Source organism: Phytophthora cinnamomi (assembly GCF_018691715.1).
Source record: "Phytophthora cinnamomi strain GKB4 chromosome Unknown Contig23, whole genome shotgun sequence".
NCBI classification, from domain to species: domain Eukaryota; phylum Oomycota; class Peronosporomycetes; order Peronosporales; family Peronosporaceae; genus Phytophthora; species Phytophthora cinnamomi.
Window position 1 is genome coordinate 400,576 of NW_027150956.1, and position 25,488 is coordinate 426,063.

A 25,488-nucleotide genomic window follows, 5' to 3' on the forward strand; every position below is an offset into this window, starting at 1 on the left:
TGGACTGGTATTGCTCAGAAGATTCGTAGAAGTCGTCTGAGATGCACTCGGATATGTTCCTGTTGTAAAGCCAAGAATCGAACCAAAATTGGCATTATTGATGATCAAACGCGGAACTCGTGTCGTCGTTGGGAGACCAGTTCCCGTTGTCGAATACTGACCCGTTGCTGGTCGCGTGTATCCAGTTGGAAGCGATGTGGGCGTAGCTGAGCAATCAAGCTGGCACGCATAATAGGTTGAATTCTCTTCGATCTGAATGTAGAAAACATTGTTTCCATTACTATCAATCAGATACGCCCCAGCTGCGACCAGCGCCGTTTGTATATTTCGGTTGATATCGGAGTACAAGTAGTATCCGTCTTGGAGATTGACACTAATAGTAGAAGTGATAGCAGCAGTAGGCACTTCATTCGTGAAACTGGTGTTAGCGAATTTCCCTGAATCGATGTTGAACTCGGAGTTGTGCAGTGAACTCGATTGAATCGAAGCCTCGACATCTTGGAAATTACAAGCTGAGCCTGGAAATTGATATCGCCAGGTATTATTCAAGCCGTTTTGGACTAAGTTAGTATTATCAATCTTGACGAAACAACTCATATTTGTTATATAATCCGACTAATAGTTTTCGCCAATTTTAATTGGCTGATCAAAATTGTACCTGATTTGACCCTTTGCAGAATCTATGAACAGCATCTGGCCCTTTCCGCGCCCGACAGTTCGGTTATAATAATGCAGAATGCCTTCCTCCGTGAGACCAGGAATGTTGAAATCGGTTATTAGTAGCTTTAGATCGCGACGTGAATTCGCGCGAAGGATCGCCACATACTCAGTATTGAGTCTTATCATCTTATCTGTAGCAAACCAGCTATGGCTCGGGAAGATGGTCGATAGTTTATGATGACGACCCCTTGTGAAATAATGGCTGAACACATTCTTCTGAAGGGACTTATCATTCGAATAATCATCGATGATCACAAGCTCAGGTTTGTTTCCAGGAGTGATTCTAATAGCATCTACTTGAGGAGGAGTCTCATGAAACGTGATGAATCCTTCAAGCTTGTCGCGGAGGTAGTTATAGAGCTCTTGATGTGGATTTCTAGCGATGATGTGGAGGTGGCTGAAGGCATGTGGTGCGCGTTTGAGAATATGGTAGCACAGGTTGTTCTTACCTGAGAACGATGGACCAAGGATGACCATCCTAAATAGCTTTTTGATACCAAGTTCCTTGATATCACCGACTGACTCGGATTTGTACTTCTTTGGGAGTGATCCACCATAGTCGGGAATAGAGCTCATGACTAAAAATCAATTGACTTATATAAGAGGCCACAGAAAATAAGCAAGCTTAGAAATCGCTCCGTTTTCAACTCCGTTGAAAACAATCGATCCATTTCGGGCTTGCGCCACTCGATCTTCGATTTAATGAGTGGATTTAGTTATCCCAAGCCTACTTTCCTTTCTTCATGCTATAATCCAGCATTCTACCTCTCGCTTGATCAGACGGGATACTTGACATATGCATACGCCCAAAGCTGTATCTAATACTAATGTTACCATTAGTCGTGCGGCTAGCCTATATATAGCCGATGCTCCATTGTCCGGAACCAATATAACTTTAACCAACAAGCATGCTCTCTGGATCAATTCTGGGCTCCTACTCGCAATTCATTTGAGTCGTACCCTTGACGATGGTGAGTTGGTCTCGCAGCTCTTTGTAGCGGTGCTGAGTCATCAGATATGAGCGCTCGAGGCCTGTTAAATTCTTGGTAGCCTCAGTGGCATTCGTGCGGTCGTCATCCATCATAGCGAAAGCTATGTTTCGCTTTTCAAACCAATGGGTTCGTAGTGGAAGTAACTGGGCTGCGTCCTTTGCCGCCTTGAGCTTGTCGCTTGCTTTCGCGAATGCAATCTTGGCCTTCTCCAGCTTTTTGTCAGCATCATTTTGAGCCTTCTCCAAGTCTTCATTTTCTTGCACAGTGAGCTCTTCATTGTTCTTCTCTGATCTCTTAGCCTTCTCAGAAGCAACCTTCTCAAGCTCTTGAGCCTCGGTGATGCTCTGCTTGAGTTGGGCACCTTGTGCGTCAAGCACCACCATCTCCTTCTCTATAGCAGCTTGATCCATCTTGGTCTTGAGCTTGATCTGGTTGAATGCGGAATGAGCTTTTGTACGAGATTGCACTGGTTTAGCGGTTTTGAAACCACCTTAAGATTTCATGCACCCTTTCGCTACTAAGATCTTCTCTGGTGCTCGCAGGTGTGGAGGAGGCCTCCTTCGCACCAGAGCGTGGGTAGCGGTGCTGTCGACGAAATAGCGTCTGGTTGGAAAGAATGTTCCAGGATCGTTCTTGTTGGTAAATTACGGTTAGAAAAAAACTGCCGGCGTAATGTTCTAAGAATTACTACTCTCCTCTACTTTCTCAAATACTTCTTTCTTATTGCGCAGGACATAAGTCCAACGCCATGATGTGTTGTCGTCAATGATGCTCAGAAAGTATTTAACCCTTTCGTTCTAATAACAATACATTAAGTCCCATTTAGCAAAAGTGGGTAGGCGACCGGGAGAGCTCATACTGAAGCCAATATTATCTGCTACAACCCACCAGCTTTTGCTAAGTTGGATTTCTTTGCGACGCTGAAGCCGCCCACACTGGCGGTGGATCCGGCCAGGGAGCTACAGATGATGGCCACCTCCGAGTCGTCCATGCTAGCCAAGGGTTTTGTGGTCGCAGCGTGAGGGGGATCTCCCGAACTCCCAAGCAGCGGTGTGGTTTAGCGTGCATGCCCCGATGCCCCGACAGACGTCGAAGTGGTGCCTTCGCCTCCTTCCTGCAGCTGGTTCACACTAACGACAAATCCCTCGAGCACGTCCGACGACTGCCAAAGTGCTCCGTGAGCCCACGACCAGCCTTGCCGAGCACACCGAACGATAAGCTCTCGTCCAGGAAGATGCGGAAGAAGTACTTGTTGCACGATTCCACCACCTTGAGCAGCTCGATCATGTCACAGTGGTTGCAGAACAGAGCCTTCGTCACGGCGCTGGCAGTCCGAACCGCGGTTCTTGCGCTTGTCCTCGTCGCGCACGCGCTTCAACACGTGCTCCAGGTCCTCCATGTCGTTGTGCTTGTGGTAAATCACTGTGGAGCGGGCCAGGATGGCGTCCACCAGGACCGAGTCGTTACAGCCCTCATCCATGACAATGTGGTCGCCACGTTTGGCAAACGCCGCCAGAGGACGAAGTGGCCTCCGTGCCCGAGAAGGTGATCGAGTCGGTGGTCCCCATCACCTGCGCGATGTCCTACTCGAGGATCTCGTGCGTGTCGTCGACCTCGTACGTGTATTCAGCGACCTTGTCGGTGAGCGCCAGCGCATCAAGGCGCGGGGGAGAGACCTGAGAGGACGACTCGGAAGTCATTGACGTCGCTCCCGTGGATTTGCGGCGAACCCCCGAGGGGGACGGCGGGGGTGTCACGCTCGGCGATTCTGACGCAGGGCTGGCCGGGCCAGGAGAGCCAATGACGTCTCCGCTGGAGCTCGTCGGGGACATGTCCGACTCGGTGTCCTCGTCCTTGAGACCCTCCTTCATGGCGAAGGGGGACTTCTGATCCTTGTCAGTGGCCACCCAGATACGGATGGTCTCCATCCGGCGCTGCACACCGGGCATGTCCATGTTGTCGGCGTCCTAGTTCATCGTCAATACACCGGCAACCGCACAACAAATCAGTCACAAGATTCTGAGAACAATACGAGAAGCACGAAATAAAAAACTTCGGACGTACGGGGCAGAACCACTCCACGCACACCTCCAGGTCCGTGCGGTCAGCCAGCACGGGGGTCAGCAGCTGCACGAGCGTGCCGCGTGTCACGGCGTCCAGGTGCGGGATCTCGATGCCGCGCACCTCGAGCGTGTTGATGGGCTGGAATAGCACGACGGCCGTGATCCACTTGGCCAGGAAGTTGAACTAGTCCACCTCGCCGCGGCACACCGTCTTGAGCAGCACCGTGAAGACCTCCTCGGGCACCTTGTTCTTGGACACGTCCATGACCTTGCGCAGCGCGAAGTCCTCGCGCACCTCGAGCAGCAGCTTGGACTCCTCGAAGCCATGAATGCCCAGCTGGTAGCAGCTCTCGCACAGGTGGTAGTTGACGCACTTGGAGCACGAGTACATGTTCCCCACGATGGAGTCCATGCCGCAGCCGTCGCAGAACGAGTCCTCGTTCACGTGCGAGGGCGGGAACTTCATCGACTGTAGACGCCGCGTGGGAATTGGACTTGTAGAGGAAGGAGGTAGAGCACTGATGTTGATTGGGTTCTAGTATACCGTTCTCAAAAACTTAGTGAAGAATTGCCAGCACCAACCATTTAGCACGTTTCATGTCGCTGGGAACTATCATTCTTCATGTATGCAATAGTACGAGTCGCAGTTATGTCCAAAGACGAGCCTAACAGCATCTCTGGCTCATCGTCAGGGATCATTCTTATTGGTCATAATTTGCATGCACATCCCTTGCAAAATCGCTCAGTCAGATTTTGTAAATCGACAAAACCGCCAGGCCGAAACTTGTTTTTTGCGTTTTCTGGCGCTTCCAGAGGGCCTACGGCTAATCCGAGACCGGATTTGAGCTCTCCTCGTGAGGGGGGTCAGCTGGTCGGTTTGCCGATCGGGACAAGTGTGTACGACTCGGCAAATTCTCAAATGAGGCCGTTTGCAAAAATTCTATTAGTTCTTAGAGTCATTAGTTTTTGGAGTGGATGTCCCGTCAATTCATGGGTATCCAGACGGGATACTTTCTGTGATCTGCAAGGGATTGGTTCGGGCCGCACGGTGCGGTCCGCATTTGATCGTTACTGGCTCATTTAGCAACTTGCCACCCAGAGCTTAAGCAGAAAATATACTGTTTTTGCTTACTTCTTGCTTTTGATTCGTGTCCTAGTTGTTTTTGACTAAGAGTTTTGGTAGCTCTCTGCAAAAATGGCTCGCACGAAGCAGACAGCAAAGATATCCGTGGGTGGCAGGCCTCCGAAGCGGCAGCTGGCAGTGCGAGCAGGCTATGCCGAGGCAAGTATGGCCAGGGCCATGGCGAGGAAGTGGAAGGTTGCCTACCTCCGCGACCGTGTCGGAACAGGCGCCGATATCAAGTACACCGTGGTGTGGAAGACTCGTGTGGGAGGACAGCGCCCCGAAACGGATGAACCTGCCACCAAGCTGCGTGAGGATGGCTTTGGTGACGCCATGGCCATCGTGGATGAGTGGGTTGATGCCGGGCGTGAGGGCGACTTTCTCGTCTGGGCACGAACGCATCACGAAGCTGTGCTGGGCGCCAACATCAATGGCACGTGCATGTTTGAAGCTTTGGCGAAGGCTGCCGTCCTTGAGGGTTCTCCGTCGGCAGTGCCAAGTGAAGAAGTTGAGCGTTTCCAGGAGGGTGCTGCGGCTCGCGGCGTGGACATTTCGCGTGGCATCAGCTGGAAACAGACGTGCGCCTTCCTCAACCAGCTGCAACGTGCCGGTTCACCCCTATCGGTTCCCGACTTCAAGTTCAATTACCAGCAGTCCGGGCACCGAGGTGCTGCAGCAATCCGGCGTCTCAAGCTCAAGAATGGGGTCTACGTCGTTGGAGCTCAAAGTACTATGGGCGTCGGGCATGCATTTGCTCTTCACGTAAGCGGACGGAAGCTAACCGTGCACGACGGCGATGCCAAGAAGACCTTGGGACGTTATGGCGAGTGGATTGACGCGGTGATGTTCGTGCGCAAGGTTGTCATTCAGGCTTAAGCAGATAATAAATTTGCTTCATTGACTCTGTCACTCATGTTCACTATTTATTGTTGTATATTCGGTGAGTGTGCCAGAGAAACCTAAATGAGGGTAAAACCTTATAAGACGCTACGAGTAAACCTATTGTTAGGGGAAACCTCAAGCTGTCCTGTGACTCATAAAATAATTGTTGTGAAATGGTGAATTCACTTGTGTTAGTGTGTTGACCTATCTATTTGTTAGCGAATTAATGGATCTCATTCCTAGCTTATTTCTTAACGTTCTGAACTGATTCTTGTCAAGTGATTTGGTAAAAGAAAATAACTTCTTGCATGCAATGACATAAAGCAATGTACTCAGCTTCTGTAGTCGAGAGCACTGCGGTGTGGTGCTTTCTCGACAGCCATGACACTGGACTTGTTCCGCTCATCGTAGCGTATCCGCCAATCGACCTTCTCGTGTCAGGACAATTAGCATAGTCTGAGTCTTGTAAGCTGTCAGATGATCAGCAAAGTTGTTGGCATCAGCAGATAGTGGCCCACCGAGTAGTAGACCTTGATCTGTTGTACCCGAAAGGCTTTTAAGACCTCTTACCGCTGCCTTCCAGTATTCCTTTCCAGGATTGGACAAGAATTGGCTAACTCGCGCATATATAAAATGCCAGATTGGGGCGAATGCCAACCATCAGGTACATGATACGACCAACGACGTCTTGGTAGGGAACTTCTTTCATCGCCTCCCTCTCTTCTTGAGTGGTAGGCGCTATGGCTTTCGTCAGTTTAGCGCTGCGGTCTGATGGTGTCGCAGTTGGGTATGTGACAAGGTGTTTGAACTTGTTGAGGACATTAGTTGTATACTTGTGTTGATGAATGAATATCGTTCTGACCTAACGATGGGAAACTGTCTTCATTAAAAAAACACGTCGGAACTGTAGACAATTGCATGGGAGTTAACATTCATCAGGCGATAACATTTCTTATGCTCGGGGACGACCAGATATATGATACTAGGAACAGCCACGGGTTCACAAATGTCAGAATGAACTTTATGTAAAGGCATCATAGCCCGTTCAACGTGTCAATAAGACGGAAATGCATTGCAGTGTGACTTCGCGTAAATGCATACAGAGCAAAAGATACTGTCTCGGGGAAATACGGTTGTGATATCCAGTCCCCTCAACGCTTGGCTTTATTAAGAGCCTGTTAAACACGGATACAGCAGTCTTTGCGCTTGGGAAAAGGACTTATAGAGGAAGGCGGTAAAAAGAAAAGGTAAGCTTAATAAGCTTAGGAGAACTTAGGCTCATTGGGTTCTAGTATGCTATTCTCAAAAACTTAGTGAAGAATTGCCAGGCACCCACGATTTAGCATGTTGCCTGCCAATTGGAACTATCATTCTTCATATATGCAATAGTATGAGTCACATTTATTTCCAAAGACGAGCCTAACTTCAACATCGCCCACCATGGCGCTGGGCGGGATGATGGTCTCGGGCGTCCACAGGTCGCACAGGGCGTCGATCTCGCGCTCAGAGAGCTTGACGGCTGTGCCCTTGGGCTTGTCGCGCTTGCTAAACGTGGTGTAGATGACGAAGACGGTGAGGGACGTCTCGATGAGCACATGCTCAAGGCTGCGCTCGTAGATGGGGCGGATGTATGCGTAGTACGAGCTGGGTGCGTTGGCAAACGCCGCCCTGATCTTGACGGTGTCCAGACTCAGCAGGGTCGCCATCGTATTATACAGATCCATGCTGGACAAGGCGTGCTTCAACGCCGCTGTGCTCTCAAGTAGAAGGTCGCCATCGTGCCAATAAGATCAATGCCACCGTGGCGAATACTACGCAGACATCAAGAACAAGCGTTGTGCGCAGCAGTACCGGATACTGCTGCAACTTTGAAAGAGCTGGAAGAGAAAGGCAGTGACCAGTTCGATGTGGACAGTTGGGTGAGGCAAGTGTAGGGATTTTGTGCAGCTCTCGAGTTCGAGCGGCGGCGCTATTCGAGTAAGTACGCAGATGAAGAGATCCCGATGATTGAAGGTGCGGTGTCCGGAGTCGAATATACCATTTCAGGTCCTACAAGGACGCCACTGATTCTACCTGTGCGGTTATTACATCCTCATGAAGTAGAGTTGCGAACCAGCGATACAGTTCTAGGCCGTGGCGCCTTCGCGTCGGCGCATCGAGGGACCTGGCTCGACTCATCACTGGTGATCAAGCGGGTGCTTCAAGTCGAGACGGCAAAAACGTTTCGAGTTGAGGCGAGACAATCTTCAAACACGAGACGGATGGCTGGTTTTGACTGAATCACTCTCACGTGGTAGCTCTGTACGGCGCCTGCAACGTGGAGTTGTCATTTTTTGTTTGAGAATACGCTGCTAGGGGCACACTGACCAATTTCCGGAACGCTACGGTGGCTTCCACGAACGCTTTGCTCCCGCGGTGGTGGAGATGCTCTTATCCATCTTAGAGATGAAACAAACAATAAATATCACAGCACAACCGTATCAACATGTATTTCAGCGCCATTACCAACGGCTTACCAGTTTGTAAACTTGGTTGAGCGGTAGAGCTTCGTACGCCAGTTCCGACGGTTGCTCTTGCTGCCATGCAGGTGTGCGATAATACGTGCACTTTGTGCATGAACACGGCCCCCAAGTCAATTCCAACCGCCACTGATCCGCGATGATGTCCACTTCGTTCATCGCCGTCCATAGGTGTTGTATGCCATTGAACTTGTTCTCATAAATAAGGCCTTGAAACCGGTACTTTGACATAACTTTCTCGTCATTCGAAGGGTTTAGCGCCATCTTGATTCCACGCTCAATATGCGCATCAAGAAACTTTCCTTTGCGCACAAGAAAATCTTTGAGAAATTCGAGGCGGTCACGAATCATTTGGCGAGTTATCTGTAACACGAAAGGGCTTTGTGAGCGTTCTTGTTTCTGAAGGTGCGATGCATACTAAAACTCTTACCCCTGAAATATCCATGGATAATTGAAGCCAGTGCATCATCCACAAGAAGTCATGCAAGCGCTTCTCGTTTCCTGAGCAGACTGCTTTATAGACAGAGTGCATCTCTTTCACCGGTAACATGTCGATAAAGTCGTCAATGTCTTCAGTGGACCCGAACGCTGTTTCGAAAACCTACAACAGACATCTTCTGTTAGTCTACAAGCGTTTACAACCCATTCAATTGTACGGATTCGGCTATACTCGATCTTTGGCCGGCACAAACACAGGGAGCAACGAGTCGAAGTTCACTTTGGTTGGACTGCAATAGTAGAAAAGCGCTACCGAGAGTGTTGAGTTTACGTAGATTCGCCGTCCATTGGATGCTGAGGCGCCTGCTATAAAAGGTAACTGCGACATTGCCCATCAGAAATCTAGATATATCTACACAACCACGCTGGAGTGACTAACGCGAATCTTGTCCACTCGGTCGTCCATGGTTGATCTCAGAACTCAGGTGGAGTATGTCTCTCTTGTTGTTGATCTGATGTCGACGGGGTAAATTGCGGAATGAGCGGCTCCTGCGGTCGCTCCGATCATGAACAGTCAGGGGAGGACTAAATATCTCGTATTTTGTATGTCAGCCTTCGTGTGGTGGGCTGAGGGCTTCCAAAGATCTTCATGGGTTCATGAAGATGGTTCATGGAAAGAAACCCACTCCACCCCACGGAACTGAATATGGCTCGTTACATGAATTCAACTATGAGTACGTTTATTTACGTGATTGCCTAAAGGCTCAAAATCGAGCTGGCGTGCAAGGCGACCGGCTTCGCCTTCACCTCGGAACGACTTACATGGCGTCACGTCTTGCCACCAGCACCTCTTTTCGGCGCGCCTTGACGTCGCTATCGGGGAGCAAGTGCTGTATGGACAAGCTTGAAGTCGAGCAACTCTCCATCAGCCCCCCGAACCCGGTGAGGAACGTCTTCAGATGATCACACGCCTCAAGTGTGAAAACGACTCCCAGCGCTTGTCCAACCGCTACAAAGACCGCATGTGACGCATCTCGTCCAGCGAAGGCACCAATCGAGTCGGAAACCCGACGGCGTACCCTTATCCCCGAAGTCCAACCGTTGGATAATGGCAGCGAACGCGATCAGACGTGGGTGGGATGAAAGCCATCGCAGCACGAGAAACGGCGTCCGGCACTGGGTAAACATGGCCGCTCAATAGCGCTTGGTCCACGCGCGGTGTCATGTAGCGCGGCAGCGCGGTCGGTCCGGTGTGGCGTTCCTTCCCTGGGGTATGGCACTCGTTGTCACGCGGCGCCGTCCAACCCAGTCGTCAGTGTGTTGTGGTGGATAAGATCCAATGTGCGGGTGGGCGTAAGAACCAGCATTGTGAGTTTCAGGAACCGGCACGTCGCTCGGAGTCTAGCATGTCGCCATCCAACTTGCGTAGACTTGGTGTAGAGCATCGCAACGTTAGCAACTCAAGTGTGGTGCTTACAACGCCATCGCGGATCCGTCATCCGGGCACTCACCATCGAGTACGGGGCTGTCCACGTAGATGTATCCAGCAAAAGGCACCACAAACGACGGAATCTGGGGCACGGCGCTCGTTGCTGAGTGTGGAATCGCCTAAGAAGATAACGCTCGGCGTCGTGCAGTACGGCACGACAGAGCGATCAATCCGGAGTAGTGTTGGTAGATTCGTCGTTGGTCCGACATCCGGGCCACGGTACACAGCTTCGAGCACGGAGCTGTCCAGTACAGCGACCTCGGCGTCAAGTATGACGTCGCCAAGGGGCGCTTGAATAGTCGGCAAATGATGTACGGGATCAGCATACGCGGACCGATAGCGTGGGAGTGGCGAAGTCGTACGAGCGCATGATGCAGGCGTGCCGCATCAGCCGTATGGAGTCGACGCGGCAGCATACGGGCACCATGCTTGGTACAGCTTGGAGGCGACACGGACGTTGTGGAGTTGTGGGTGAAGCCGCACGGTGAAGAGCGTTCGTTGCAGCGGTCTCTTGGACAATGTGTGCAGGCCGAGGTAAATTGGAAACTGAGAGTCGATCAGCAATTGGAGATCTTTTCGCGCCACAGAGCATCAGGGCCATCGAGTGCCCGTTTAGATCTGGCGCGCGTGGTTCCGTCAATCACAGTCTTTCATTCAAATATGAAAGATGTTGATTGGCGGAACCGGACCAAAGCGAACCCAAGGAAAAACTTGTGGCAAGATGATTGGCGGAATTTGCCAACGCGAACCCCAAGACGAAACTCAGCACCGATCTTTTGTCAACTTCAACTTCGCGCCAACACCATGCGTTGGCGTAGTTGACCCTAATGTACATGTTACACTATTAAATAAATTGATGATATGTGAAGTTAGAATAAAGGAACTGAGTGTCCTCTGTTTGAATCGGTATTATTGAATTCGTAAAGACTGATTTCTACGACGAGGAATCCAAGTATTATTTCGCCTTGCGACAGCCCAGCAATAGGAAGGTCCCAAAATTGGCTGGAAGCGAATTTGATGCAGAACGCACCCAAGACACCGACCAGCATGCCGGTGGGGTTTCTGCTCAATGTGAATGCTGGAACAAGTCACTTCGGTAACGGTATCATAGTCTACTGAACCTCATAGGGCGTATGTGTATCGCCGTCTCCTCCATTTCAATTGTTCAGTATGAATATATTCCGCTTCGTTTTCATTAAACATAGGTCGTTCAGTAAACCTACTCCATTGCCATATTACAATATTCAATTAGGTGTACGAGCCGCGGCTTCTGTAGATGTAGCTCAGTGCGTGATCGGTTTGGTGGTATTGCCAACCGACGACTACTGCAGTTGTACGAGCCTCTGTGTAAGCGTTTCCTGCTTGGGTAACTATTACCCCAGCTGGTTCCGATCGCAATGTCGACGGCGGGTCAAGGAAGGAAAGATGTATGCGTGTTTTGGTTGCTGTAACTGTATAGCTCACCCCGAGAAAGGATTGGTGAGTTGACCAACCAACGACTACCGTAGTTTGTATGACCTTCTGAGTATGCGATTTTTCTGGGGTGACATTGACCGAATATTGCCGCTGGTCGTTCCGACCAACAGCGGGCCGCTGGGTGAAAGGGGTGCCTATGTCGCGACTGCCGTAGATGTAGCTCAGTGTGAGATCGGTTTGGTGGTATTGCCAACCGTGAATGTGCGAGCCTCTGAGTAAGCGTTTCCTGCTTGGGTAACTATTACCCCAGCTGGTTCCGATCGCAATGTCGACGGCGGGTCAAGGAAGGAAAGATGTATGCGTGTTTTGGTTGCTGTAACTGTATAGCTCACCCCGAGAAAGGATTGGTGAGTTGACCAACCAACGACTACCGTAGTTTGTATGACCTTCTGAGTATGCGATTTTTCTGGGGTGACATTGACCGAATATTGCCGCTGGTCGTTCCGACCAACAGCGGGCCGCTGGGTGAAAGGGGTGCCTATGTCGCGACTGCCGTAGATGTAGCTCAGTGTGAGATCGGTTTGGTGGTATTGCCAACCGTGAATGTGCGAGCCTCTGAGTAAGCGTTTCCTGCTTGGGTAACTATTACCCCAGCTGGTTCCGATCGCAATGTCGACGGCAGGTCAAGGAAGGAAAGATGTATGCGTGTTTTGGTTGCTGTAACTGTATAGCTCACCCCGAGAAAGGATTGGTGAGTTGACCAACCAACGACTACCGTAGTTTGTATGACCTTCTGAGTATGCGATTTTTCTGGGGTGACATTGACCGAATATTGCCGCTGGTCGTTCCGACCAACAGCGGGCCGCTGGGTGAAAGGGGTGCCTATGTCGCGACTGCCGTAGATGTAGCTCAGTGTGAGATCGGTTTGGTGGTATTGCCAACCGTGAATGTGCGAGCCTCTGAGTAAGCGTTTCCTGCTTGGGTAACTATTACCCCAGCTGGTTCCGATCGCAATGTCGACGGCGGGTCAAGGAAGGAAAGATGTATGCGTGTTTTGGTTGCTGTAACTGTATAGCTCACCCCGAGAAAGGATTGGTGAGTTGACCAACCAACGACTACCGTAGTTTGTATGACCTTCTGAGTATGCGATTTTTCTGGGGTGACATTGACCGAATATTGCCGCTGGTCGTTCCGACCAACAGCGGGCCGCTGGGTGAAAGGGGTGCCTATGTCGCGACTGCCGTAGATGTAGCTCAGTGTGAGATCGGTTTGGTGGTATTGCCAACCGTGAATGTGCGAGCCTCTGAGTAAGCGTTTCCTGCTTGGGTAACTATTACCCCAGCTGGTTCCGATCGCAATGTCGACGGCGGGTCAAGGAAGGAAAGATGTATGCGTGTTTTGGTTGCTGTAACTGTATAGCTCACCCCGAGAAAGGATTGGTGAGTTGACCAACCAACGACTACCGTAGTTTGTATGACCTTCTGAGTATGCGATTTTTCTGGGGTGACATTGACCGAATATTGCCGCTGGTCGTTCCGACCAACAGCGGGCCGCTGGGTGAAAGGGGTGCCTATGTCGCGACTGCCGTAGATGTAGCTCAGTGTGAGATCGGTTTGGTGGTATTGCCAACCGTGAATGTGCGAGCCTCTGAGTAAGCGTTTCCTGCTTGGGTAACTATTACCCCAGCTGGTTCCGATCGCAATGTCGACGGCAGGTCAAGGAAGGAAAGATGTATGCGTGTTTTGGTTGCTGTAACTGTATAGCTCACCCCGAGAAAGGATTGGTGAGTTGACCAACCAACGACTACCGTAGTTTGTATGACCTTCTGAGTATGCGATTTTTCTGGGGTGACATTGACCGAATATTGCCGCTGGTCGTTCCGACCAACAGCGGGCCGCTGGGTGAAAGGGGTGCCTATGTCGCGACTGCCGTAGATGTAGCTCAGTGTGAGATCGGTTTGGTGGTATTGCCAACCGTGAATGTGCGAGCCTCTGAGTAAGCGTTTCCTGCTTGGGTAACTATTACCCCAGCTGGTTCCGATCGCAATGTCGACGGCGGATCGCGAGCCGGAAGCAGTTGTGGTTACTGTAGACGTTCGGCACGCTGTGATTTAACAAAACACTATACTTTCAGGCCATTTATATATTTAATTGTATGAAATGAGTTAGGAAATCTAGGGTGAAATTACTATCGGAAGTCTAACAATTAGCGTACCGGTCCTATCTATACTAGCGCACGCAGTAAAGCTGTGACGCGAAGTTGAAGTTGACAAAAGATCGGTGCTGAGTTTCGTCTTGGGGTTCGCGTTGGCAAATTCCGCCAATCATCTTGCCACAAGTTTTTCCTTGGGTTCGCTTTGGTCCGGTTCCGCCAATCAACATCTTTCATATTTGAATGAAAGACTGTGATTGACGGAACCACGCGCGCCAGATCTAAACGGGCACTCGATGGCCCTGATGCTCTGTGGCGCGAAAAGATCTCCAATTGCTGATCGACTCTCAGTTTCCAATTTACCTCGGCCTGCACACATTGTCCAAGAGACCGCTGCAACGAACGCTCTTCACCGTGCGGCTTCACCCACAACTCCACAACGTCCGTGTCGCCTCCAAGCTGTACCAAGCATGGTGCCCGTATGCTGCCGCGTCGACTCCATACGGCTGATGCGGCACGCCTGCATCATGCGCTCGTACGACTTCGCCACTCCCACGCTATCGGTCCGCGTATGCTGATCCCGTACATCATTTGCCGACTATTCAAGCGCCCCTTGGCGACGTCATACTCGACGCCGAGGTCGCTGTACTGGACAGCTCCGTGCTCGAAGCTGTGTACCGTGGTCCGGATGTCGGACCAACGACGAATCTACCAACACTACTCCGGATTGATCGCTCTGTCGTGCCGTACTGCACGACGCCGAGCGTTATCTTCTTAGGCGATTCCACACTCAGCAACGAGCGCCGTGCCCCAGATTCCGTCGTTTGTGGTGCCTTTTGCTGGATACATCTACGTGGACAGCCCCGTACTCGATGGTGAGTGCCCGGATGACGGATCCGCGATGGCGTTGTAAGCACCACACTTGAGTTGCTAACGTTGCGATGCTCTACACCAAGTCTACGCAAGTTGGATGGCGACATGCTAGACTCCGAGCGACGTGCCGGTTCCTGAAACTCACAATGCTGGTTCTTACGCCCACCCGCACATTGGATCTTATCCACCACAACACACTGACGACTGGGTTGGACGGCGCCGCGTGACAACGAGTGCCATACCCCAGGGAAGGAACGCCACACCGGACCGACCGCGCTGCCGCGCTACATGACACCGCGCGTGGACCAAGCGCTATTGAGCGGCCATGTTTACCCAGTGCCGGACGCCGTTTCTCGTGCTGCGATGGCTTTCATCCCACCCACGTCTGATCGCGTTCGCTGCCATTATCCAACGGTTGGACTTCGGGGATAAGGGTACGCCGTCGGGTTTCCGACTCGATTGGTGCCTTCGCTGGACGAGATGCGTCACATGCGGTCTTTGTAGCGGTTGGACAAGCGCTGGGAGTCGTTTTCACACTTGAGGCGTGTGATCATCTGAAGACGTTCCTCACCGGGTTCGGGGGCTGATGGAGAGTTGCTCGACTTCAAGCTTGTCCATACAGCACTTGCTCCCCGATAGCGACGTCAAGGCGCGCCGAAAAGAGGTGCTGGTGGCAAGACGTGACGCCATGTAAGTCGTTCCGAGGTGAAGGCGAAGCCGGTCGCCTTGCACGCCAGCTCGATTTTGAGCCTTTAGGCAATCACGTAAATAAACGTACTCATAGTTGAATTCATGTAACGAGCCATATTCAGTTCCGTGGGGTGGAGTGGGTTTCTTTCCATGAACCATCTTCATGAACCCATGAAGATCTTTGGAAGCCCTCAGCCCACCACACGAAGGCTGACATACAAAATACGAGATATTTAGTCCTCCCCTGACTGTTCATGATCGGAGCGACCGCAGGAGCCGCTCATTCCTCAACAAACCGTCTAGACAGCGTATATTGTACACGGTTTGGCCTTCGCCAAACGATGGAGAATGATTCGCCTCGTCGAATTACTCGAGGTCAATCTCAACCTGTCGTTATATCGGGCAGACGAGGTATTGCGGCATATCATGACGGCGTATAAATTGGTGTCTCCTAATCTATATTCGTGCTCTTTTAAATGTAGTCGATGCAGCGAGGTTCAAAGACGTGTGGCGGATTTTACATCGAGCGGGATGGGATTCGAAGCCACCTCAACGTCGGAGCCTAGACAACCGTTACAGATATATTCCTCCTGGTGGAAATGTCAATGGCAAAGAAGGCCGCGATTTTTTTCTTGGGGAGGAGAGCCTTGTCGAGCACTACGAATCGTTGAGTGGAGAAAAGCCGTCACGTGATGGAGACACGGAGGCTATGGATATCGCGACAGCTGGTGCTAGACGTGAACGCGACCAATCTACCAATCTGAGTGTGCCTAAATCGCAAGTCAGTGGTAATCGAAGCCTCTTTGCATGTGCAACTAGTGGGTCGATTCCAGCTCCATGTGGTACGCGCGAAGCGATTCCACAGAGCGAACATGATTTGGAGGAACAAAAGGATGCTGAAGTTCATAGTGACGCGTGGAGTAACGTTCAACACAGTTTAGCGCAAAGTATTTCTGCTACAGTATGCGTTGTTTGTCAGATGGAGTGCTCTCTCGAGCGTTCGTGTTCGAATTGTGGTGCATTCATGCACCACTTCTGCCTCACATGATGTGTGCGCTAGACTTGATCTTCACGACAGCAACGGTGAAGCGATTGTTGACTTTGGGGAGTCATGCTATTGTAGTGAAAAATGTTACATGGCGGCTACAGCAAACCGAAGCGAAGTTATTTGGACCCATCATTTATATACAGCAAGGAGGGACTCACAACCGAGTTTGGATGGTCATGCGGCAGACCTAGTGCCTGTGTCGGCGCTGAGCAATACAACAGTACCTATGCCACTCACGAAACGCAAGACAACTTCGATTGCGGTGGTCAAAACGTGTGATCGTGCAACAACGATAACAGAGCATACCAAGCGAAAACGGCAAAAAGCAAAGCATCCCTCTCCGTTGAAGAGGACAAGCGCTACGTCTTCAGAGAAAACTTCGCCACCCACGAAGAAAAATACAAGAAAGCCTGGCTCAAGTTCATCTGTGTTCAAGGCAAAAAAGAAAGGAAAGAAATCCACCAGCAACGTGGATGCCACTTTCAGATCCGAGCTCCTGCGCAGAATCCAAATTTCAGCGGATCGGTTTATCAACGCAAAGGTTTCGTTTTCGCCTGCCGAAGAATCGTGGATGCCAGCAAAATCTTACCGTGATGTAGGAGCAGCATATCTCACCGGTATCATCACTCGCTATGTAATTGAAGAAATGGAAAGTGGTGAACGTGTAAAGGTTCCAACACCAATGTTCAAATTGCTGTGGACAAACACAGCCTTCCAATCGAAAGACCACGTTCACGGAATATCTGAAGACGTTGTAGTTCGTGGTGTCGCCCAGTTTGTTCGTTTGCATCGAGGTCAGATAGAGTTTATGGAGTCGTGGAGTTCACTGTGCAGTATGGTGCCCAAGTACTCCAACATTCCGGCTCTTACCGAGGAGTATGAGGAACTAGATGAAGCAGACTACCGAGAATTGAGTGCATTTCGAGGTAGGAAAGAACTTCAGATCGCACTGAGCCCCGATGAAGTTGAAGCTATCGAATCTATGACATTTGTACCAACTGGATCACTCGAACAGCCAGCGGGCTTGTTTACCCATGCCGATGGGTCTACTAAGACTAAGATGCATGAAAGTAGTCGCAAGTACTTTGGTCACTCAGCGACCTCAAGTTTTTTTGCGTTTCTTCCGATTTCGTTCTGGAAACAAGTTGTCGAATTCAGTAATGCTTATGCAGTTGAACGAGGCAATGCTTCCCGTCAGCCTATTACATTGGATGAGCTCATGATATTTTGGGTATCCTTTGGTACATGTCTCTTGTCGATAAAGGCGAAATGAAGAACTATTGGAGAGACAACGAAGAATCAAGAATATTTCCCGGGTCAGGTTCAACCAATATGGCGGGTGTTATGGTGTGGAATCGATTCATATACATCAGAAAGAATTTAGCTTTTCGCGCAGAGGTGACGCCGCGAGAAATGGAGCGGGATCCGGCTGCTAGAATTCGCCCCCTACTTACAATCCTGAAAACACGTTGCAAGCGCCACGTTGTTGTGGGCCGTAACGTGGCGGTCGATGAGGCCAGCGTGGCTTGCAGATCCAAGTATGCCAGGCATATAATTGTGTATAATCCACGAAAACCAACAGGAAAGTACCACTTCAAATTTTACATGTGCTGCTGTTCGACGACCTGGTTTGTGGTAGACTTCAAGCTACATTGTGACAGTGAGCTTCACGACCGGCTGGAAGGTGTACTAGAGACTTCTGAAATTGTTCGGTTGGCAGAGGCTACAAAAAAATCGTCAGAAATACGACGACACGTACTGGAAGTAACGAATTCACTGAAGGGGTCACGTCGAATTGTAAACACGGACAATTTTTATACTTCTTGTTTGCTTCTCGAGAGTCTGCGTTCAGTTGGGTTACATGGTCGGGGAACAGTTCGCTCGTCCAGTAAGCATTTCCCGCACTTCACCATGCTTGACCCAAAAGTGGATAAGGACCGAGGGAGTATGAAACAAGGTGTGTGTTTGGACAAGCATATTGTAGCAGCAAGTTGGATGGACGGGTCGATAGTCAACATTATATCGAACGCTGATGACTCCAGCACTACTACCGTTCTGCGTAGAATCAAACAGGATCGTGTGGGCTTTGAAGCTCCAACGTGTGTCAGCGAATATAACGCTGCCATGCAGGGTGTTGATCGCCACGACCAGCTTCGTGGTAGATTTTCTATCGCTGACGGGCATTCATTCAAAAAATGGCACAAAAAGGTGGCCATGTCTGCTATCGATATTGCACGTTGCAACGCGTACATTTGTCACGGACTTGCAGCTGGAGGGTTGAACAATGATGGTGGTAGTGATAGCTCGCATTGTGAAGACAGTAACGTGCCCCAGGGACGTGACCCACACCGTGTGTTTGTCGCTGAGCTCGTTCGCGAACTTTTTGATGGATCTTGGAAAAAGTGGTTGAGTCCTGCAGAGGGTATTGCATACGCCGGAGAAGATCCCACATCTACTCAAGTCATTCAAGCACTCAGCGAAAGCAATAGAAGCAGCGTAACGGAGAGCGCAGTACCTATTTGTGTCGCTAAAGAATCTTCAGTAATTTTGAAGAACAGGAGCAGGGCGAAGCGTGAGTGCACCGTGTGTAGGTTTGAGGGGAGAGTCCCTACTCAAAAAACCGATTTTTGCGAGACACACCACGTCGCGCTATGTAAGCGCTCCTATTCAGTTGATAGCACGAAATCACACCTGTGTCAAGAAGTATCTTGGACTTGCTGGCAAAAGTTTCATCATTACTACTTACCTCGAAAAGTATACAGTCTTGGTGGGAATTTGCTTCGAAGCTCAGCGATTTATAAAGCCCAAGCTCAATTTATCAGACGGCGGAACAAGGATCGTTCCCGATGTGCTACCAACGAAACCAGCTGCCCGGAGAGCACAGAGGACGCTGATAGCTTTGCTACATCGTGTACCTGTTAGAATAGGCATTCATAAAATAATTCATGCTTTTAAAACTCATCCATTTGGCGTCAAAAGTATTTACAAAGACTCATGAACTGACGTGTTCCGTCCTACATATGGGCATCGCTCATACTCAAAGGCCATTACCGACTGAATCTGAATGTCCAGGCTGAAAGCTAGTAGTGAGACTATAGAGTAGAGGGCTAACGTTGTGAACTACCGCATCGACAGTTAGATTCTCCTGTGGAATCGAATTGCACCAGTGCCGTACTAAACGCCACTGGTCGCTGATAAGTTCTGGGGCTGTTGCAGGCAGCATTGTTTTTCAGTGCACTTCGTGGCCGTCCACCAGCTCCACAATACACAAACCCAACGCGAAAATATCGATGGCAAACCATTCATCGCCACGTCCATCCTCCCGCGGAACCCCATTGTCACCAAACCCACCATGATTGACGATGCCGTTCCATCCACCAGCAGATTTTTAATTTTCAGATTTCCGCGCTCGAGTCCGCGTTCGGGAAGATAATGCAATCCTTGGGCCACTTCCAGTAGTTTTCTCCACACCAGTTTCAAGGGGTCGCCCACAGATCCGTTCCATTGATGGTTGAGATAGCTACTCAATTGACCGTGAGCCACGTATTCGTAGACATTGTAGCGATCGGCACCAAAGTCGCAGACGCCGTAGAGTTTGAGGAGGTTGGGGTGGATATTAGAAGCACATTGATATTACCGGGTCTCTCATTCAAGGCCGCTCTCCTGGGAGATGTAGCTTCAGTGAAAATGCACGTGTCCAGCAAAATTCCTATCACTCGATGTAAACGCGAAGCGGTGAATAGCTTTGACATGTCTTCTATACGTTCCAGCTGCGATAATTTGTTTGTAGAATCGTCCTCTCGTTAGGTACAAGCTACAGCCTGTCGTCACAGCAGCAACGGCTCACACATTAGCAGCATAAAGAATCCAGCAGAAAATTACCCCTCCAGTCTTCTTTGATACATATCACATGAACATACATTGGGTGCTCTTGAGAGGGCACCACTTTCTGGGCGCGAAATGCGCGAATCCAATCCGTCAATTCAGGTACTAGCAGAAAGCTGACAAATTGATAGTATAAAACACTCGCAGTCATTGACACGTATGAGAACGATACCCCCAGCCAACAAGTTACGATTTACTACACAGTCGCAGCGATATATCTTGAGTTGAAACACCCGTATGGTAGATGCACCCTGGTGTAGTGAAATACCCCACACTTAGTAAGTACAACAAACAAACGAATTAGTAGATGTGATCGAGCTTGGGCACATACCGCTACCAGATTAGAATCGCACCCAGCGAACAAGTGTTGTGCTGATTTAGGTTCGAATTACAGCAGCAGGTTACATCTCTTGATGCCAAAGCATTTTTTTCTTTTCGAGATTGCTCTCGAAGTGTAACTGCGCACGAAGCCCGTGCGGTTGTCGCCCTTGGTGTTCAAGAGGGCGGCGCTGTGTTCGCGATCATGACCGCCTGCAACGTGGTCTTGAAGCTGTTGTAACGGCACATCGACACTGAGAATGACGGACAGCGAGTCGCGTCCAGAGAACTGGCGCTGAAGACCAGCAGCAGTATGTTCGAAGGCGGCTGCATCACTGCGTCGAAGCGAGAAGGCAGATAGCTCCAATCCTGGCTATCACCGTGGAGCTCAGCACGAGGATGGCACGCCGCTTGTGTTTCTGCTACGCGATTGGCGGTTGGAAAGCATTTTTCTTGTTCTGAATGTTGGCGTTCCGCACGGTACTACCAAAACGGTGAGTTGTGCTTGGGTTTTGACGAATAGCAATCATGCAAGATTTATTTCGGCAAATCGATGCGTCGTATGCAGAACCATACTTAATGCCCCATTTTGTTGAAGGGTCGCCAAAACACTTGCACTTCTTATAAGAAATCCTGTTATAACTCGATTTACTTAGCAAAACCTCTACGAATAGATCAGTAAGAACCAGACATAATGTCTCTTTTTACAGATTTGACTTGATTTCACTATAGATCAGCTTAATATAGAAGTGTATGGCCGAACGAAAGGGTTAATTTTCCCGCAGCTGCCATACACCCCAATTGTTTCCATGGGGCCGTTTGTGTCCATGTGAATGGGTGTTCGTATCTCGAACCCCTCGCGTTCCGGTAGGACATCCTCCGTTCCTTCATCTCTGCACACGTTGTGCAGAAGAACAGAATTTTTCGTAGACCTGACGAGGGTAATTTTGGCATTCCAGCCACTGACTTTGCGCTTAGCATCGCAACAACTGCCTCTTGATTGAGGTGGCCTGGTTTGACATGCCACTCTTGCAGTGTGCGCTCAAACCTTTTATTATTAAGGTGAGCCCTTGCTTCACTGCGTTACACAGCAGTTTTCTTTCTTGCAGCGTTTTATTTTGGGTATAATACGCCCCGTTGACAGCTTTCGCAACAAAAACTAATTCGTTTTTGAAAAGTACAAATTTGTACTCGCCAGTTAAGGATCCAAAAATTTGGTACCCACCGCGCCTGAGGCAGAACTCGCTCAGAATGTTCGAGGTAGCGTCCGGTACTAATGCAATATGTTCGAACAAAACAGGTCCAATTCCTCGTGGACCATGCAAAATACAACTTTATTGTACCAATATGTGTATTTGAATGCTTAGAGCCCTGTGCAACTGTAAACATGTACTGGGTGTTGGGCTCCTTCCGCACAAACCGCGCTGTCTCGATGGTTAGGCCATGCCCCACTCTGAGTCAAGTACCCAAGAATTTGTGGTTAGATACATTTCATCATCTAACAGAAATGGATACAAATTTCGCACCTTTTTCTCGAGCTCAGTCAGCATGCCGGCGAAAGACTTCGTCGTCTCAGCAATCGCTTGATTGATGTCCTTGCCTGGCTGCTCTTCCATGTCCACGTCGCCGTCCGGTTCCTTACCCGCGGCTTGAGCCTTGCCCGTGGCGTCAGCATTCACTGCGTTGACGACGGTATCCATTGGCTCGTCTACGTCGCTGAAGGGCAGCGTGCCCTTTCCCGGGGTCATGGGCACCTTGAAGTTGCTCGGAGGCGGGCTCGTGTACCCATCTGCTGTCGCTGGTGACGCGCCGTGCTCAGCATTGCACGCGTCCACCGCCGCGGCTTTAGCCAGGCACTCATCTGGTGGGACTTCACGTCTCACCTTGGCCTTGGCCCTCCCCTTGTCATTGCCCCTCATCTTGGGCGTTGGCTCGTGGACTTCCTTGTGAGCCTGGCGGCGTGGCCTTGACCAGATGTTCCGGCGGTGCACGCCAGCTGACTTGTCAAGTGCACGCTTGGGGCAGTTGATCATCTTGTGTGGCCCAACATTGTTCATTTTGTTGTGCTCACCACCACGGTAGTGGCACTTCATTGCACCAATGTTGTAGTGCAAATCGCGCACCGGCCCGTCTACGGCCTTGCGCTTGCCAAGCACAGGCCCCTTCGGATTTGCAGGAGCCGCGTTGACATGGTTGACCGCCTTTCCGCTGGCCAGAGCCCGCATCTCGCTCTTGCTCTTGGTGCCGAAGATGGCATTGAGCTTGTCGCTCACCTTCTCGAGCGTAAGCCCATCCTGGGTCAGCTCAACCGAAGAGCCCCACATGTGCCTCGGAAGCACTCCGAGCACCATCACCAGCATAAGTTGGGAGGTCAACATGTGGCTATGCAGAGTCTCGTGCGCGTTCACGTTGACTGTTGGGATCTTGAAAGAGCTGTCCCACGCTCTTGAAGTCGGTGTTCACCGTGAACTGCCGAACCAGCCCGACGACGCCTGCCGCGTTGCTGAGGCTGTACTTTTTTTCAACGAGCCGCCAAATTACATGGACGGGTTCGTCCATGCGCTTGGTCGCGATTCCCTTGAAATCGCCCGGCAGCGTCTTGCCCAGAAGCCGCTTGATGTACGACGACTGCTGACTTAGCAGCGTCTCGTGCAAATCGTGCTGCCATGCCGCGGCTTTATCCTCTGCAGGAGGACGCGGCGGCATTACCGGCTGGCTCTCGAGCAAATCCTCGAACCGAGTCAGCGGCTTTGCACGCTTGTGCTGTAGCTCCTCCAGCGCGCGTTGCTCGCTTAGCGCCTTGAGGTGGATAACTAGCTTGCTCTTCCATGGTGCGAAGTGCAGAGGCTTTCCGCTGAACCGCAGCGAGTCGACCGAACTCTTGTCAACTTGGGGCTTGCTCATGTTACTTGAAATGTTAAAATGAACAGAATACTGTAGGTAACTCACTACAGTATATTACTCTTAACCTCATATTCCTATGCCTACTACTCTAGGTCCGTGCTCGGTACCTGGAGGCAAAAGAGGAAGTGAGCTCGTCTTCGGGCTGCGTCCTCGACAGCTCACTCCTCGGCCTCACGTCGTCATCGCACTATGGATGGCAGGTAGCTCTCTGCCTGTACTATCCAGATCGCAGCTGGCGGTCTGAACATTTTCCTCTCGTACTTGCTAATATAAATATTAACACCTTAACGAGGTTTTTCTTTCATTATTCATTTACTCGACTGGTAGACAGGCGTTGCCTGCTGCCATTCTACGAGCGGGGCGCGCGCTGCGCGCCTCCTCATTCAACAGTGACTTTACACACCGTCACGCGCACCTTGTTCTTCATGTCCGGGGTGAGCGTGCCGCGGGGCTCCCAGCGGTGGAATAAGGAGATCTCATCCGTTTTCAACACGTCCTTGGGGCGGTAGGACGAGACCAGCTCCTTCATCTTTTTCCTGCTTGCCTTCACCACGTGCATGTCGAGGGGCCATCCTCATTATGGGGACCGAGAATCTGAGTCCCGTGCGCTACCGGAACCGGTAGAGCCAGCCTCGGCTCGGTACCAGGTCTCCCCCGATCATGTTACACACCATCGAAGGCTCTCTAATTGGTCGGTTGCCCATTGGGCAATTTGCCCTTGTGTCATTGACGTTTGCGTGGCGGCCTTCGCACTTAGGGTCTGCTTCTGTCCAAGGGTCAGGGTCGTGCTGGCTGGGCGACATGGTAAATGTTAAAGTGAGCACATGTGTATGAGGCTAGCGTTGATCCTCAGGATAGCACAGCATAACGCACGTGCCGTCCCTCCCCGGGGAGGGAGAAACCTTCGGGGTTTCGGAAAGTCGCTACCTGCTCAGAGAACGCAGCGTTTTTTGCTTGGTGACCTATCATGGCGATCCATAGTGCAGTCGTTGACTTGGGACTTCTAGTAACATCATCACTCCTCAGTGTATTATACAGCGGGGTACGCAGCGGCAGAAATAGTTCTGTGTACCTTTGTGCAGAAGTAGATGACCCTAAGTTACCAGAGGCATTGGCCCACAACGTGTGGCTGTAACGCAAATTCTATTCGACAACAGCGTAGAAGCGAATTCCGTATATGTTGGGTTTGGAATGCATATATGTTGTTCGCGCCTGTGGTCGTGCGTTGGTAGGTACTGTCATTTCATCGATGCTGCTTACACACATGGCGTCAGAAAATCCAGCAAAACGCTTTTGAAATTGAGCAAGAATGGTCCGACTGTGCCCCCGAACTTGCCAAGTGTTGGGCCAGTAGGAGCATGGAGCTAAAGTGCTGATAGTACCCTCTGAAGTCTTGCTCTTGGTATGGAATCCTTGAATGCGGCTGACCCATAAATCTACAGTCAGGCAAATGCCAAGATATTTCACAAAGCGGGCGTACAGTCAGGGCAATCTCGAGACCAAAGTAAGCGCTGGACTCACTTCAGTCAGCTTTGGTTGTTCTTTGGATACTAGAACATAGGAAGTCCACGTCTGGAGGCTGCGCCGAAACGTATTCGTAAAAACAATGCAACTAGCCCCAATTCAGCTTTTCGCGGTAAGCTTTTTGACTTTGTCTTATGCAACAACGTGAAGATTGCCTGGCATGCTTTGAACCTCCATGCATGCTTTGCCCACTGGCCATGGTGCGTGGATGTTGGTGTTAAGTTCAGAGGCATGTGTTTGGAATATCTGGTCACTAACAATGCCAATAGGACGGCTCAGTACCTAACAGTATTTCCAATTATTCTGGTAGGCCATCTGCCCGGGCGAAAGCTCCGCAGATCAGCAGGTCGCGAGCCCTATAAATCTTCAGATCGCTGACACCATGAGCCGGCAGTCGCGAGCTCCTTGAAGCTGAAGATCGCCGCACCATTAGCCAGCAGATGGCGAGGTCCA

At 50.5% G+C, this 25,488-nt stretch overlaps 1 protein-coding gene across 1 annotated transcript; it reads right to left on the reverse strand.

Annotated features, from left to right (window-relative positions):
- Positions 1-1,654: 1,654 nt before the first annotated feature.
- Positions 1,655-24,040, reverse strand: IUM83_04992 (major facilitator superfamily; the record flags this gene model as incomplete). The annotated part of the gene is made up of 5 exons (XM_067929099.1): positions 1,655-2,178; positions 3,655-3,679; positions 3,777-3,914; positions 3,984-4,112; positions 23,927-24,040. 5 exons carry the CDS (start codon positions 24,038-24,040, stop codon positions 1,655-1,657), a joined length of 930 nt encoding a protein of 309 aa, XP_067794817.1.
- Between the last annotated feature and the right edge of the window lie 1,448 nt (positions 24,041-25,488).